Source organism: Centruroides sculpturatus, unplaced genomic scaffold (assembly GCF_000671375.1).
Source record: "Centruroides sculpturatus isolate CEXI.00-Female unplaced genomic scaffold, Cexi_2.0 scaffold404, whole genome shotgun sequence".
In the NCBI taxonomy this organism is placed as follows: Eukaryota; Metazoa; Arthropoda; class Arachnida; order Scorpiones; family Buthidae; genus Centruroides; species Centruroides sculpturatus.
The window spans coordinates 416,975-435,136 of record NW_019384604.1 but is presented as its reverse complement, the minus strand read 5'-3'; the positions used below and the strand labels follow the sequence as shown (position 1 = coordinate 435,136).

The 18,162-nt window shown below is 41.5% G+C and overlaps 1 protein-coding gene across 2 annotated transcripts in view; it reads right to left on the bottom strand.

Annotated features, from left to right (window-relative positions):
• The window catches only part of LOC111625124 (AT-rich interactive domain-containing protein 3A-like), a 95,516-nt gene that overhangs the window by 54,875 nt on the left and 22,479 nt on the right, over window positions 1-18,162 (bottom strand). Inside the window, exons 1-2 of one of the 2 annotated variants that reach the window (XM_023368163.1) lie at window positions 9,923-11,276; window positions 9,393-9,839 (exon numbers count right to left, since the gene is read on the bottom strand). In XM_023368163.1, the coding sequence (XP_023223931.1) occupies window positions 9,393-9,839; window positions 9,923-9,970 (495 nt within the window). In that variant the 5' untranslated portion in view covers window positions 9,971-11,276. Of the gene's footprint in view, window positions 1-9,392; window positions 9,840-9,922; window positions 11,277-18,162 lie in introns of those variants that run through there. The other variant, XM_023368164.1, reaches the window with a different exon arrangement.

Here is an 18,162-nt window from a genome sequence, read left to right as displayed (position 1 = left end):
ACTAACCGAACTCCAGGGAAGAATTTAGCGGCGGAAACGTGGAAGGACGGAAAGAAAGTGAACCTAATTTTGATGGGAGCGGTCCGTGCGGGAACAGAGAGGGGGCGTTGGGCACAGTTATATATTTACATAATAATGTATAACAAAACAATGAGTTAAGTCTGGGAAAATTAAACAGGTTTGTTTTATCCAAATGTAAAATGAACGTCAGACGAAAAAAATCCATTCTGAAGAAGAATAAAACTTTGGAATGAGTATTGTACAGTACCTACAAATATAAAATATTTTCACATATAAAAAGACAATTTAAAATTTTTAAGAAACTAATCATCTACTTTCCAATAGTTTTGTACTAAATTATAAACTGTACGATTTGTATTGAGCATAATTGTTTCTGTCTCAGGAAAATTTATATTTCATTTTATTTTTTGTTTCTTTTGTTTATGGAGGGAGGGGATGAAGAAACTATTACTATCGCCCATTCTTCATTTAAGGATTTGTCACGCTAAATATCTGTAATAATAACAAAGTCAATAGTGTACTGTATTGTACGTCAACGCCGAACATTTTTTTTTAAGTCAAAGAAGTCAAAGGGAGTCGAGCCAAAGAGGAAAAGGGAGAATGACGAACCGGAAAAAGTTATTTTCCCTCGGTTTAATAGGAGAGGACTTCCCTAAATTTCTCGGATTTGCTGACTAGTAAAAGATTGCTGATCGAGACGGATGGAAAACGTTCCGACCGCAGCCTTTTAGTTTCCGCAGGTTACTTTTGCTCTTCCTTCGAGTAGGCACGCGGTTCGTCTTTTCCGTTTATCAACCAATTTTTAGGTAATCGACGTTTGGCCGGAAACGCTATCACTCCACGTCGAATTCCGATCTCCTCACGCTTTTCGTGACGTCAGCTCTGGCAGTCCGACGGAAATTCCGCAAATCGGAAGTCATCGTCCGACAAAAGAAACAAAATTCGAACGCATTAAGTTTGACAAAATTTTAAGGAAGGAGAGAAAAGCGGCCTTAGAAACTTTGGCCGGTAGGGCCATTCTTAAATCCGAAGGAACAATACGAATAATACAAAATCTAGAACAAGGTATAAGTGAACTATTGTTAAACCGTATATAACTTTGTATATATTACTAATAAGTTACTTCTAATTAATTAAAGTCATCGATTCTCAGCTATTTCTAATGTAAAGGAAGGAATCCATTTCTTTCTTTTGTTTTATTTATCTAATATCACTATTAATTTTAAGGGAGCTGAAAAAAGTGTCTGCTTTGCTGTCATCCACATATATAAACAACTAATATTGTTTTTCAACTAATAAAGGACAGAAATTTGGAAGTGCGCCGACTTTTTCGGGAAAGAGAAACAAACCCTTTTTCGGCTAAGCACCACCCGTTCGGGTGGTGCTTCCGTCCTTTCCGGGAATCTTCGTTCAGAAAGAATTTCCGCGCGGCCCGGAAGCGCTACCTACGAAAAGGGAAGAGAAAGAGTTTTCGGCGTGCGAATTCGAAGTTATCGACTGCCACGAAAGAAACAGGGAAGACGCGTAGGGGGGAGCGAAAGAGCGTGACGTCACGACCGACGGACGCACGTACCAGTCTAACCGGGCCGATGGCGGACGTCGCGGCTAAGAAGGCGACGGCCGTCCGGTGGGTAATTTTCTTGCCAATTTTAATTACCTCTTTTCCAACGGCGGGTCCCGACGTTCCGTGTCTCGTGCCGTCTTCCGCGTGACGTACCCGCGACTCCGCGCGACGCTCGTGCCCCATAATTGGGCGCCGTCCCCGGCCGCGGGAATGCCGTCGGGAGACCCGTGATTACCTCCGTCTGAAGAACCAAACCCGTTATTTGCTAATCGGAACTCCTTCCGATTAGCAAATAACTGAAAAAGAACGACGACGCAATCAACCCTTGCGTCTGTGGTAGGCCAAAAGAAAATAATTAAAAAAAAAAAAAAGAAAATCCAATCGCACGAGAAATCGGGTCGGGCCGACGCATGAGGTGGTCAAACTTCGACTCGGACGGGGAACGGCAAAGACGCCAACGGACAGGGGATAAAACGTTGGTTTGATTAACGAAGCGACGAGGAGCGGAGCGCGTCGCTTACCCCGGCGGGGAGATAGGTGAAAAGAAGAAACGCGGGAAGTCTGTCTTAGTGTAAATAAATAAGGATTTGATTTATTATCTCGCCTCCCCTTTCTAACGAGTAGTACGGGGAGCGACGCGACGTTCGACCGCGAGACGTTTCCAGAAATCTAGCAACGGCGTTTCTAAAAATATCTCCCTCTTTCGCGTAGCGCCCGGGCCGTCGGCCGCCTCCACCCGGAATCTTACCGCTTTTTACTTATTTGCACCGGATTGGAGAAAAACCCGCATATAACGCATCGGTAATAAGTACGCGCCGTCGGTCCTTCATAATTCCAGCATTCGAACAGGACGTAAAGTTTGGAGCCACCCCAAACGCGCGCGTAACGAATTCTCCCGGATAATTAAACAAGACGCCATCGGATCTACGCGGGACAACCGCGTAACTCCACCGAATTACTTTCGCACGTTCCGTTTAATTTAGGCAATGCGCGTTCCTACGCTCTTAAGTCCGTTTTCCCCAGACCCAACGGCGACGTAACGGAAACGCGTCTTCTCCTATTATAGATTATCGCCGACGTCATCGATTTATTTTTAGAAGGCGACTAATTAAAATGGCGTTCGAAGAGAGAGAGAGAGAAAGAAAACGTTTTTGGAAAGAACCATCGGTCTTTTCCCGTCCGGAAGTTACGAAAAAAGCCATCGAATTCGGAACGCTCCGGGCTACGCAGTTTTCGACCTAATTTCCAGAAAAGGACGGGTTCGGACCGTTAACAAAATTTACGACGAAACGAAAGGGAAAGGAACGATTTTAACCTCGAGGGACCTGATGGCCCTACCGGAATCCGGACGACGGCGGAGTCGCGCCGCTACGGAGTGTTTCGTGCCGGCCAATTCCCCCCTCCACGAAATGTTTAGCGTTAAGGAGATCCTCCCGTAATCGCGCGGCGTTTACCGGTTATCAATTAGCGCCAGACGTGACTATTATATTTACGGCTTGGACGGAAGCGGAAACAAAGAAAAGGACGAGGTCCAGAGTAAAATCCGGTAAACGTACTGGAAAGGAATTGGTTTCTATAAATATCTGGTAAAGAAAAGAAAAAATATTCCGATTTATTTTCTGCGTAATTCCATAATCTATCAATTACGATTTAACCGAATGGGACGCAGCTCCGGGTCGCCCGGTGTTATTAAACTATTCCGACCGATAAGGTTTAATGGAAGAACGAGACACGGCCGTAACGAGCCTTAACAAATGACCGCGGATATAAATTATTGCGTATATTTAAGAACAAACCGAGTCGGCTGGATGTAGCTCGCCCCAATATGGAACATTGCCAGCTTTCTAAACTCGATACACAATCGAGGTCGCGTACATTGTAGACTCCCCCACGTACCCACTTAATAAAAACCGTGATAGTTCAGTTCTTTTTTTTCGAATTTCGTCGTAAAATATTTAATACGGCTAGGAGAGAAACAAAACGAAGATTTCCGACGCTCTTACCCCCGACCCAAGAGACGCGCCCGGTCGTTGCAGTCCGAACGGAAAAATTCTCTTTCCCTTCGATAAAAGAGGGTGGCCGTAACGGCCCTCCGACGGAGGACGCGCTCGAGCTAAAATAGGCATCGTTACCAACACAAAGAGGCAATAAAACGGCGGTATCGAAGACGACCGTTTCGTCCGGCCCGGCAAACTAAGCGACAAGGTCGTGGCTCTCTGCCAGCTTCCATCCGTCCGCGGAAGAGGGAGCCACCTCCGGGCACCCGCGGGGTCGGACGGAATTTCTGTTTCGCTCGTTAACCCCATCCCCTTCGAAACAGTATAAAATTCTCTTTTCTCCCCTCGTACCGTGGTAGTACGCGTCTACCGGAATTCTCCCCCCGTGTCCGAGCTTTCCTCGACCACGGCCACGTCCCCGTTCATCGGAGAGATTCCTTTCGACGGGAGGACGGGCGGTTTCGGAAGGGAACTCCCGTCACGTGCTACGGAAACTCGTCTTTTAGCAACAAAGCGGCTGAATTACGGGCGTTTGAGATATAAACGCCGTTATCGCCGTCAGTCAATCGTTAACGAATTCGAAAAGAACGACCTTCTTTGACGTTTCTACATTTTTTTCTGTTTATAAATATTTTACCGAAAAGTTTCCTGTATCTGCAAAAATTTACACGTGGCATATAGTAATACTTCTTAGACAGCATCCCGAACAAGGCTTATGGCAATAAGAATTTATTCGAAATAAACGAAATTCACCAGCATTCGTAAGTTACCTTTTCGCTAAGATAATCTGCCATAACAATTAAACCGGGAAAGACCGGATAATTCTTTCTACTGCCGAAGAATTCGGCAGTAGAAAGAATTATCCGGTCTTTCCTGCTAATAAACAACACAACATAACTTGTATATTTCGACCCAAATACGCAATTTGTGTGTTTCTGTATTATTTACGTTTGCCACCGTACAGGCGAGTAGTTAGTCAGTTGATCAGTAAAGACGACTTTACGAGTTTGGAAGTCTTCCGACGAATATTAAAATACGGTCAGCTTTAGAAACGATCGTCGCCTTTACTTCCCTAAGTCTTGAGACAAGCGCACACTTAGCCGGATGGACGGGATATTTGTTTCCTTCCACCAAAGTGTAGCTTACGTTTAAAGAAGAATCGAAGATTGACGCCTACAGTTTTAGTACTGCTTTAAAATATTTCCCGTAGTCATATTCATTTCTAAGTTTTTCGGTAGAAATGAATGTCTTTGGAAGAAAACAGATGGACCCCGATATATGGACGGAAATAAAGAGGCCTAAAGACTCAAGTACCGATTAATCATTAAAAAACATTGCACTCGAAATTTTAACAGGCGAGAGAAAAAAAAATAGAAGGCGTTCCGGTTAATCGAAAACGTCAAATTTCGTCCCACGTAAGCGAATTTATGAAGATATAAGGATGGCCAAGCTCATCCCGTGCGAAAATATGCACATTTCTACGTTCGCCTATCTTTTTCGCAAATACAGAAATTTAATTGGTCAAATTTAAACAAAAAATATTGTCAGCAACAATAATAATATTAATTATTATTCTTTAATTTTTCTATTACACCAATATAAGTTCTAACAAAGAGGATAGGGCGCAGCAAATACTTTTTTAGCCCTCTTTTCGAAAAAGGAAAGGAAAACAAACAAAAGCATAAAAGAAATCACAATTAATGTTACAAACAAGCACCAAATCTTATCCCTTCTCTTCTTTGTTTTTTCAATTGATAATTGATAATTGAAAGCGGAAAAAATCAATTGAAAATCAAAAGATAAAATTTGGTAATGAGAGGTAATGTTCCGCTGGCAGTTCGTGTAATTTTACTGACAAAATAACTAAGAAGTCGATGTTCGAACTCCCCAAAAATAAATTCTTTTTTACTGAGTGAAATCAGCTGAAAAGCCGACAGTTTTCTCTTTGCTTTATGCAATTGTCCGGGGAGAAAAAGTTATGTTAAAGACGCCAACACGTAGATTTGCTTCGCCGCATTCACCACACTACAACGATAAGAAGCACTGGCACAAATCGATCGATTTTATTGGTTAACGAACGATTCGACGGACCACATAAACTTGGCCCGGGCGGTGGCCCAAGAAGGGAAGGAAACGGAGCCAAACAAAAATAAGTTGGGCATTTCTTTCTATACGTTGATATGAGAAAGATCTTATGTTAAAAAAACCAATTGGTCAATTAAATCTCGTACTGTGTTCGAGTTGTATTAAATAATAATTCAATCCCCAACTCAACAAATCTGGGCAAATCTTCCAATTTGCATATTGGCTTTCCTCTTCCTTACATTTCGTTCTCTTTTAACAGAACGAAATTCGGGAATAGAAAATAACAATCGCATTCGCCGACATCGCGAGAGTAAGAGTCGAAACGTGTTAGATGACGTCACTACCGGAAGCGGAATGGCGTCGATGCAAACCAACGGAAGCGTCGATAATTTAGGAAAATACCGTAATCGATCTACAACGAAAAGTAGTGGTTAAATCTGACGCTTTTTGACACGCGTGTAAAGTAACCGAGCGGCCTTTATATTCATTGTATGAGTGAAATTAAATAATACTGTTCGCGCATTAAACGGCGAAAAATTTAATGACTATTTTAAATATTTAAAAATTATTTACGGAAATTACGGCGACTCGGACCGGCTATAATGAAGCGAAGTCTGGTCGACGACAGAGCGAAAAATGGAGCGACCGTCGCGCGGAAGTGACGTCGTTTCCAAGGAAACTTTTGATTGGCCGATGGCGCTGGCATCGGAACGCGTCGAACCTCTTCGCCAGAGCAAAGTATTCTCCCCGACGGGGAGGACGAAGATTTAAACTCGATGCCGACATACGTTTACGTCTCTTCTGTTTTTCTTTACATAAACTGATGTTCGAAGTTATCACTCGATAGAATCGGCCACTGTTCGGATTTCGCCAAACAATAGCGCAAAGTAATTTCGACTACGTCACCCCAAGCGCCTCCAGGCTTTGTCTTTAGACTTTATCTTTTAGAATAAAGACAAGAGAAATTAGGCGTCCGATCCAGCAACATTCTTTGTTTTTCCGAAACGAGATCAGGCATCCTTCCGAGTTCGATAACAAGTCGCCTACGTTTCGTTTCTTTTAAATGGTAAATAATAGAAGTACTGTACAGGGATAGTCCCGCCTGGTCCTTAAAATCTGGAAAAGGCGAGTGCGGCGCTCTCTGGCGATGAAAAAAGTCACCACCCAGTTTGATAGAAAAATCATCCTGGTTTATGTTGGTTCTTGTTTAGCCGTCAGCAAACGGCATTATCAACAACCACTATTAATTTCTTTGATCAAGATACTAGACCACTGGACGAGTTGTTTCTGTTAAGATAACAAAACCGGAAGATGAGAAGACACAAAAACGCATTAGCAGAATCATTTCGATTAAACGAAAACTAATTGACAGGCAGAAACACGCTTTATATTTAATTTACTTATTCTCTGTAAAGTGAAAAAATATCGCTTCTTCACCTCCCCCTCTCCAAAATCGCATTATTTTACAATGGCGAATTAAAGTGTTTTCCATTGAAAGAAAACCAAAGCGAAAAAATAGGTGTCGTTTCTTTCGGAAACGAAAAGAACGGTCATCTTCATGATGGAAGTTGCCCAACTTCTAGAAAGCGAAAACGATCTTAACCGGTCTGCGGGCCCTTCCTCCTCACACCTTACGCAAATATCGACTTTGTGACCGCGTCGATGACGAAAGCTCTCTCGTCCGAATCGAAAGGTCACGGATTCCTCCCCTACTTCTGGGACTTTGGGCCAAAGAAATGAAAAATATCATCGGTTCCCACACGATCATTTATTATCAAGTAACGAGAAAAGGCGGATTTCTATGTTTTTTTTTTTTCCATGTATAGGATGGGGGACTGAGTCCCGCCGCCAGAGACGAAAGAGTTGCGTCGCGTTTCCAAGCGACGCGCGACCCGCCGGAAACGGTGTCAACAGGAGAAATAAGTGGTCCACGATTGAAATAAGCCGAGTGTTCGATAATAGAGTTATTAAAAGCAGGTATTAGTCGTCATTTCTTCACGCACCGAAAACTTTTATTAATGGGCCGTCTCTCGTTAGTCTCGGACCGGAAGACGGCCGCCGACCCTGACGGAATTTTCCCACAAATTAATGCATAGGGGTGTGAAATTATTAACGCGCGCCAACCATAATTAGCACCGATTTCCGTCTCGTCCGACGACCGACCGCTTGCGCGAGCCGTTCGAACCTCTCGCAGCCATCGGACACCGTTCACCGCCCTCCTCTCGAAGATATTTCTCATCGAATGACGTTCTTTTCGATCCTTCAGACTTTGGTTCCGCTGCCCGATGGTCTTTCGCCTAAATATTTTGGTGCGTGGTTCGGCCGATCCCCCGGAAGGCCTGCCGTCTAGTCCGACCGAGACGATGCGTTGTCGCGAAAGAAACCGGAAAAGTGCGTGTCTTTTTCCAAGATAAAGTAGGGGGGAGAAAGGGAAGAACCGTCCGAACCAGCCGCCGACTAAGCGCGCGTCTTGACCAAATCGTCGCGTAACGTTCCTGTCGCGCGCAAATTTCGTGAAGACTACTTAAATAGAAGGAGTGACGTCATCGAAAAGTAATTTGAATAAGTGGAGCGACGATCGATGGCTTAAAAATAGGAGGGAGAAGGGGTAATAGCCCGATCAAGGGGGGTGTTTCTGGTCGGGCCGAGCGACGATGGCGACGTCGCATTCTTCGGCGTTCCGCACCGGTCGCCTTCTATTTATAACGGCGGCCGCAAACGGGAGTAAAGGCGAAAACGCGACGAAAATTCGGAGGAGAAGGCGTGGGCGGGAAGAAGCGAAGCAGGCGATCGGGTACGAAACTAATTAGAGCGTGTTCGGACGCGCGAACCATTAATACGCGATGAGTCAGACGACGGCGGAGAAGGGTGCCGAAACGCAACAATCCATTTCGCTCCCAAATTAGGTCGACTTCCGTCCGCCACCGAATGACTAACACCGAAATAATAAACAAGAAGACGGACGTCGGATGGAGAAACGCTCGCGCTAAATTTGGCTCTCTCGTCCCAGCGCAACCTTTACCTCCCGACCGGAACCGGAAGAGCGAGCTCCCTCTATCCGGAAGTCTGATCGGAAGCCGAACCCACCGAACTTTTACTTTCGCACCGCTAACACCAGCACAATTCTAACTTTCGTCTCGCTGTAGCGTTCTTGTTGGCTTCGTCGCCGCGCTTTGGCACGCGCTTCTGTTGATTCGTGCGTCTTTATTCTTTTTAGAGCGTTTCTATCGATCTTTGAACGGTGTCATTCGACCAACGACCGAAACGCTCGACGTTGGTCGTAGCCGAACAACATCCAAAGACGATGGTAACAAAGACCCTTTCGGGTTCGGAAGAGAACTTCTTTCTCCTCTGGCAGCGCGTACTTCCACGCGCTCGGCGTGACGCAGAAGCGCGAGAAGAGAAAGAGCGGCGACGTAAGACGAACTATAGAGTCAGACTGGTAAGGGAGGAAACCAACGCAGAGTCAACGTTTGTCCATCTTTCTAGCATCGTCCCCTACTCTTATCTTGGTCTGTCGACGTGGTCCGGGCGTCGCGTCGCGTCGAATTTCCCATTCTCTGGAGAAAATATTCGATCCCGATCTAACGCACGTGTTCGTCTCGGTAATCGGGTACGAAGCGGATGGTTACTAGCGTCCAATGACGAGAGGGGAGCGATTTCGTCGGCGATCCGAGCCACCGAGATGCGCGAGTCGACGGGAAGAGACGGGGAAAGGTACTCACCTGTTTGAACTGTTCTTCGTAGGTGTATTTCTGATGATCCTGCGAATCTCTGACGGTGGACGGAGACAGGCACAGGGAGGCGGCCGACGGAGCGAGGGCGGCGCCCGCGGCCGACGGGTAGCCGGGAGGAAGGTGGTTGGCCCTCTGTTGGTCTCGCGCGGGTAACAGGTAGCCTGTGGGCGAGAGGGAAGGCGAGGAAGCCGCGCTGCCTCCCGCGCTGCCCATGCCTGCGGCCGCCTGTCGGTGGATGGACGAGGCCGCTTCTCTCAATATCTGGTCGTTACGCGCTCGTATTTCCAGATCCGCTCTTTCCTCCAGGTCTCGCCGCTCGAATCGAGACAACAAATCGGGTTCTTCCATCTTGACTCGGGCCAGGCGAAGAGGGTCCGTCCCGTCGTCGTCGTAGTCGTACTCGGAATCGTTGAGCTCGTCATCGTCTGGATTGGACTGGCAAAGAAATAAAAAAATAAAGTCGTTATTTCACGGCTATCCTTCAATCTCCCTTTTCTTAATTAAACTACTTCACTAACTTTCGCGGGCGTGAAACTTCCGTTTAACCGTTCGGTGATAATTTTCATTTTTCAATCGTGCAGAATAGGTTACTCACAGTTGTCGCTTCGAGTGTCGGCGCGGGTCTCGCGCGCCGATACTCGAAGCGACGCTGCTGGCGGCGCGGGTCGCGCGCGCGCCAGCAGGACGACGACAAAATAATCGAACAGAAATTTGTTTAAAATGCCTGAAGGTAACGAGTCGCAAGAAAGGCGTCAATCGCCGGACGGGTGTAAAGCTTTAAACGGACAGGAGCGTAACCAGGCGGCACCCGACCGAAGAAGGCTCCGGGGTTGGAAAATAAAAGAAATGCATTTTGGAGAAAAGCGGAAGCGCTTCCCCGGCAGTTGACGTAAGAAGAAGGGAACTTCTTCTTACGTTAGGGAAGACCTGAAAATGATGGTCGCGCTTCTGGCGAGAAGTGAGACGTCGGTCTGACTACTGTAGCCAACGTATCGGTGCGCGAGTCGAGAGGGGGGTCGAAAGTCGAGCGCGAGTAGAACTTTAACGAGGCGTAGAAATAAATTCGTTAGGGCAGTCGACGGACGAGCCGATAGAAAGCGGCGGACGGTAAGAAAGATCGGATTCGATTAAGGGACGAACCGAACGATTAACGAAATTAATAGCGGGCGAGTCGATTACGAAGCGATTAAGACGTTTAATTGTTTGATGAAATTAACGACGGGCGCGCATTTAGGACGGCCGAGGGTTAATACCCGACGTCGACGAGAGGGGAAATTAGGAGTTTTAGCCTCTCGCATCGTTCGTTAACTAGTCTTCAACGGAAATTACGTCGGGCGCGAGAAAGTAATCCGTCGACCGAACGCCGATCGGCGGACAGGCCCTTCGTTCCCCCGGGGGGGGGGGCGGAGCGCGCCAAATAATTCCGACGAAGGAAAGAAGGCGGTGCCGCCTGTCTGAAGATCTGTCCACGCGACGACGGTCGAGTGGCTTTCGATCCGCTTCCGATCCGTCCGTCGGTCGTACGAATAGTCAACGTCCGACTGAATTTCGTACGTCGATCGACGACGATTTCCAACGAAACCGGTTTGAGACGGCGGAGAATATTCGGAACACGAGTAAAAGTAAACGCCGAAGGTCGACCGAAAGTGATTTAACCCGATTTCGTCTGCCGATCGTCCGTCCTATCGCAACCTGCAAAATTTATCGATAGATAAGATGAAAACGCGCGGCGGAAAGAATTTGGCGCTGTTTTTCCCGATCTGATACCCAGGAGAAGAGGTAAATTGTCAAAAGGAGTAGTCCAAATTTCCGGGACAATCATAAACTACTTTCCGTCTTTCTTTAATTAAATTTAATCTCGCTCTAATGGAAATCCAAGTGGTCATTCAATCCAATCGAAGGGCTGGCTTATTTAAAAATTATGGGACGAAAAGAAACGTTCGTTATTCCGCTCCTCTATAATATCGAACGCATTAGATAAAAGTATAAAATAGAAAACGTCCATAAATATAAACGAAGGTTAAACGAAATGTATAAACATACAAACTACTACTGAACTACCGAGGGATTTTAGCTTTTTCGAGTGTTTGTAACAGTTTCGATAGTTTTCGTCGTATTTTACGGTTCGTTCTCTTCTATTTGGTTTATTTACAGTTTCTAATTTTTATACGGTCACGAAGTCGCTTTCCCTTTCCGTCGACCGCGAACGACGGTTTGACTTATCGTTAAGCCGGTTTCAAATAGCGATATAAAATGAATAGTGATTTGTACTTTCGAGAGAAAAGCAGAGGTAAAATGCTACTACAAATATAAAAGTCAAGTTTACCGTAGCACAATACTCGCGAGGCATTCGTTATAAGGAAAAAGTACTTAAATGACATGGTGATTCATCGAAGAACTCTTAAAACGTAAATCGTTAATACCGATATTTTTAACATTATTAATATTATATCCGAGTCGAAAGAAGCATTTTGCTGTTCATTATTCTTCATTTGAAGAGAGATATCCTACACAACATAACATAATTAGTTCTATTTATATTTTAATAATAATAAGAGAAATAATGAAGTTACCGTCCATTTCATTATTTCTGTTACATCCATTCATAATTTTCGCTGTAATTTTTTTGTCTCTGTACTCGTATTCTGGTATAATTTTTGCCAAAGAGAACGTCGTTGGAATATTTCCATTAACTTTTCTATGTCTTCGGCAGGTTTCTTATTTAATAATAGCCGTTAATCCGCTATGATTTCAACAAGCAACGATCGAGTTCTGAACGATTCTGAAATTCTGAGCAACGATTCTGAAATTAATTTTTCTCTCTCCACCTGGACAAAACTATATTTCAGTCGCTTATCGTTGCGATTATACCAACTTTATTTATTTTCTCAAAGGACGGAATGGCCGGAATAAGCCTCTTCGGTTTTGAAAAAAGCGAGAGCGACTTAATTGAAGAAATTCTCGTCGCATTGCCAACGTCGCCGGAAGTTGCGATAGCAAGCGCGACAAATTAATAGCGATCGTGGCAATTTTCTTTTCGTTTCTCGCAAATCTCTTGCTACGTGAAACTGCCTTAATCGTTGTCGAAGATCGAAAACTCGCGCCGTTCTGCAAAGAAATGCCATCGACGTCGACGCCTTTCGAGTTTATAAATATCTGTTGCGGCCAACGTCGTCCGAGCGTCTTTTAAGGCGCGAAGATCGTATTTCGTCGATGCATAACTTAATTTCGCAGATGCGAACGATTAACTTTAGCCTTCTCCTAACGCGCATCCGACTATCGATTTTGGAAGAATCCCGCGCTTCTCCGAATTAATAACGATGAGACGGATCGCCGGCGATTCCGAACCGTAAAATTATTGTAAATTACACCTCTTCCTCGATACAGGTTGCCGATTTGTCCAGATTAACACCAGTTCTTTTCTTGCATAGTTTGCATTCTTCCACTTATTATCGGTAAAAAGAAAATCCTAATCACTCCTGACATCGCCATTCCATTTTAGTATTGTAATCGCAGTGGATTAAATCGACCGATAAAAACTCTATAGCCGCTTCCTAGTTATTCTCCAATCTCTTGTTAATCGTAATTCGACATCACCACGTTTTCACTATTTTAACAAAAAGCCAAAACGAAACGAACACCAAATCCTCGTACAAAATACTGCCGGATAAATATGTAGGTTCACCGACAGAAGATTGTTAGGCAATCGATTATATACCAGGACCAACACACGATGCGCCATTTATGCAAGTTCTTTTGAACTTTCTTCATCGTCGATACTTTAGACTCTTAATTCTCTCTCTCTCTTTTGGTCTTTTCAGTGATTATAATACGTTAAAACATGACGGATTTCTTTTATTCTGTCAGAAGGACGTCGTCGTGTTTAAGAGAAACGAACACCTAATAAAACGTTTAACACGTAGCAATTCGACGTTATTAATTTCGTACGACGAAATGAAGGCACGCTCTAACCGCCCATTAAATATTGAAAATGGTGCAAAGTAGATATTCACTTTGCCTTTCCACATCGTTGTCGAACGCCGTAACGTCTTATTTCTATCCGTTTACTTGGCTTGGTTATCGTTCGTAACTTTTCTTCGAACAATCGTCATCCCCAATGGCGCGTTATCCTATGGGAAAAAAGGGAAATTGCCTGGGGGTCTCCTCTAGCAAGGGGTCCCAATCTTTTGTGAGAAAATAATTTCCCCAAAAAATGGAGCCCTATTCAAACTCGTGAAGCTATAACGCGGCACTGGTCATCCCCCTAACGAACGTGCTGAGTTTCCACATTTTTCTAAATCTGGCAGTTTTCGAACTTAAACGTTTACTTCGATTTATCCTGGTGAAAGCTCGGATCCAAATTTAATAATTGTTTATTTAAATGTATTCTTTCTTACGTGTAATAATAATTATCTTTAATTTATTATCATTAAAAATTCTACAAATAGTTTTCTTTCCGACAATTTTAAACTCAGCACGAACATATCGTAATTGTTTAAGTTATAGATAATATATTTTTATTCCCTAATACAAAATCTTATGAACTAGTTAGGCCGGAGCCTAATCAACTGATAAGATTCGTTGGTCTCATAAACAAAGTAAAAACTACGCCAGACTACTATACAGTTAGGAACCGCAAGGAACCGTATAAATGTATTGAGGAGTTCATTAAGTGGGCGAAATAATAATACGGGAGATATGAACCTGGTTCTATACGGATTACGAACAATTTAAAATATCGCATCGTATTTAAATATTAATTAAGCGTTTTACTTGGATTCATTTTATTATGACTGAAACATTAAATTCCATAAAATGAATATAACTTATATAATAAAGACAGGTGTCTTTATATCCGAATACAGGATAACGAAGTCCGCCCAATATCTTTTAATCAAAAACTTTTTCGTCAAGCTTTGGGTCGACTATAAACCTCCAAACTGTAAATAAACTGTTCGAATATGAAAATTTTGTATTCGACTTTACCCAAAATAAAGCGAAGAAACATACTCAACAGAAAAAGTCACAAGCAACACACAGAATAAGAAGTGTTTAATTAGTTTAGTTTAGTGTATTACCACGTGGCAAAAGTCCTCCGAAAAATCCCCCACTATTCAGTAGTCCCCCCAAAAAAAGTACACAGAAAAAAGATATAACACAAGATTAACAAACTAAAAGAAAGCAACTTCCGACTAAATCACAATTAAATGAAGACGATTGAAGAATTAACTCTAAATCTTAATATTATTTAAACATTTTAGCCAATAGAAAGGTCCTTCTAGTCAATTTACTAAATCTCTTGAAGTTATCAAAGTTCTGATGATTATTTATTTATCTTATTTACAATAGGAAATGTCTATGACAATGATCTCCTCTCCACATTAACAATAAAAGCCAAACAAATCTTTCAACCAATGTATTATTTATAATATTAAAGCAGATTTGTGTTTGTTTTCGCTTTTAGTTTCGTTTATAGGTTACCTAAAAGAGACATTAGCTATGGAAACAAATTGGCATATATAACTTATATTTATATATGTATAGTACTGTACAGTACTTTACAGCACATGTCAATTGGAAATGCATGTATTATATATATATATATATATATGAATAAAGATATATATTTATTCGAATTATTATTCGAATCAAATATTATATCTCTGTCGATGTTTAGCCCATTTATATATTACATTGTTTGGAAATAAAGAGTGATAGTTCTATCGTGCGTAAATATTATTATCGAATATTTTATTACACAGTTTATAATAAATTGTTATCGTAAATACATTTGTTAACATAAAAATTTTTAGTCTGACATTTTTAATCCAATACATGATAATAAAAATATATAAAATACTTACAATTAAGTAAAGAATATTCTAAAAAATAATTGAGACCATTCGATGGTGCCCTTTTACTAGCAATTCATAAAGTTTTTATAACGATAAATGATTTATCGCACCGAATATAATAGATTTGTTTGAATGATTGGTCAGTATCCGATTTTAAAAAATCCGTAAGCTTGTCCGTCCAACCGAGGATAATCTCACGTCTTTAGAAAACTTTGTCCGACATCTTTCGGAAAGTTTCCACGTTCTCAAGTTTCACTTCCCTTTTATATATTGTATAAGCGATTGGTAACAGTTGTTTTAATATAACCTAACTTTTTTGTAATGATATAAAGAGTCGAATTTCTGTATATTGTCGCATATATATTTCAAATATTGGCGAGTAAATCTCCTTTCGAAAACCGCCCCGGAATACAAAGTTCACGTTTATCGACTGATTTTTCTCATATATATCAGCGCCGCAGGATTATTTATTGTTCGTTAAAGGTAAGTTAAACCCATTAGGCTGTCTGTAATAATCCGCAAATGCATTATCGAGTTTCCAATCGTCGAAAACATATTTATTGTTATGGTAGATTTAAAAACCAAAATCGATTATTTGCTGTTTTTTGAAAAAAATATATTAATTGGCATTATTTTTTTACATTTTCAAAGATTACCACGATTTTTCGCCAACTTTTTATTATAATAACTTTTTCTGTAGTTATCAATTGTATTCCTTATTATTTTATTATTATTTATTTATATATTAATGAATGAAAATGTCGAAGTACGGAAGAAACGAATTAACAAATCGAATTAATCCCGCATCTATTAGTGACGTTTCCGTTCGATGATTCGAAAAACTAGTTATCAGAAGGAGATAAGAGGGATCAGAGGGACTTTTTCAACAGTATTCGAGTCTTTGAATCTTAACGATGTGTTACTTAAAGAACATCAGTCGAGACATTAATCGGTTATACGTAAATTTATTTAAACTAATCACTCCGGTGCCGTCTAAACTATTATCCTATCAATCTATACGCACTAAATTGCCGAAAAATGACCGTTTCTAGGAGCGAGACAAGTTTAAATGTCCATTTATCAAATTATAGATGTAATGCTGTCCGCACGTTGTCAGCAAAGATTTTCGAAAATTCGATATTATCAAATTAAAACTTTTTCGAAAAAAAAAAAATGGCTGCGTTAATGTTATAATATTACGTTAAGTATAACGAGGTTTACGTGTGATGTTGTAAGCTCTGTATTAATTTGCGAATTCTGCTTTTGCAGATTTATCGAGAGGTTATCTCCGAGAAGTGGAAATAACTCGTTTGGCAATTTTGTTCAAAAATTGTTATTGCCGTATTTAAACGGAAGAATCTATAGAATACAAGCGAAAATAGTAGTCGCAATCTGCGATAACATTTCCAGTGTGATCCCCAATTTCTCCGCTCCGCGAAGAACTTAAAAATTAAAATACGGAACGACCAAAAACTACAAAATTAGAAATAAAACTAAAATTTCTGTGTTTTATAAGAAATATGTATCACATATTACGCAACAATTATGAAGTTAAAAAAACGCTAATTGTGTAAAATTTGTAGTGGACATGAGACGTAAGCACGTGAATTACGTAAGATCCAGAAAAAAAGCCGTAATTTTCCGTTCCGTTCTAAAGTAGAAGTCCAAATTTTTTCTACTTCGCGTATCCCTTTTCATAGAGATGGAAAATTTCACGCCTCTAAACGTCTACAAATTGAAAACAATGAAGAATATTATCAAACGGTTGTGGCTGTTACTCCATAATTGTTGATTTTTAAATATTAACTCGAAATATAAAATATTACGATCCTTACAGTGGATAATAGAGACAAGAAGTTAGTTGCTAGAGAAGAAACAAATGTAAAGTTTGCTTTAAAAAAAGTACACCATTTAATAAAATATTAAATTGAATTTAGCAGCTTTGCATTTAAAAAGTTATAAATAGTTTAAGCATAAACTCCTTTTAAGTGAAAAGACAGACTATTTTTTGCATATTCCCCTGGGATACGCGCACCCCAAGTTGGGAAACCACGCCGTAGACAGCCCGACGTTCCCCCTTTAACTGGATTTCCGACAGACAAAAAATGAAACGGTCCTCCAGCACGGAAGAAATTCGTTAAAATCGACGACAATAAACGTGTCGTGTAAAAGCATTCACTAAATACGACGACGGACTATTTCAATTCTCTTATTCCGATTACACACAGAAAGTCTGACGAAGAATGGTCTCGTTTGACAGGTTTAATTCGTTGTCTGTTCAAAGACTAATTCCGAACTGTGTAATACAACTCGTCAATTAAATTTAAAAAACAAACTGAAATTTTATAATAATGAAATTAATTGTCGGGAGCCGCTTACGCCATCGCGTCGATAACCAAAAGCACGCCATCCGACCATCTGCTCCGTTATATCGCCGATGTTAAATCCGGACAAGGCGAAATAACGAGGTGGATCGATAAGGACGTCGAACCTCCAGGCGTTTCTCTAAAAGCCATAGAATTATTACGAATGGAGTAGAGAATGATTCGCGCATAAACATAACTATGGGGTAAGATTACACTTTTTTTTTTCTAAATATTCGACAGCCGGATCCTTCGATGTGATTAAGATTGAATGCGGAGGGAGCGCGCACTTGTAAAACGAAGTGTTAGAAGTACAGACAAAAACACGAAAAACCTACAATTACGCGTAATTTATCAGTCAATTTGAAATTGCCAGCGCCAAAGCATTTTATTATTATTATTATTTTTATTTTTTAATATTTTAATCCGAGGATGCGGCATGGAAGTCAATTTTATCGCATCCTTTCAAACGTAATTTTGTACTGTTATATTTAAATCGGCAGGGAAATAATACGTAACATATAAAAAAAATCCATAAAA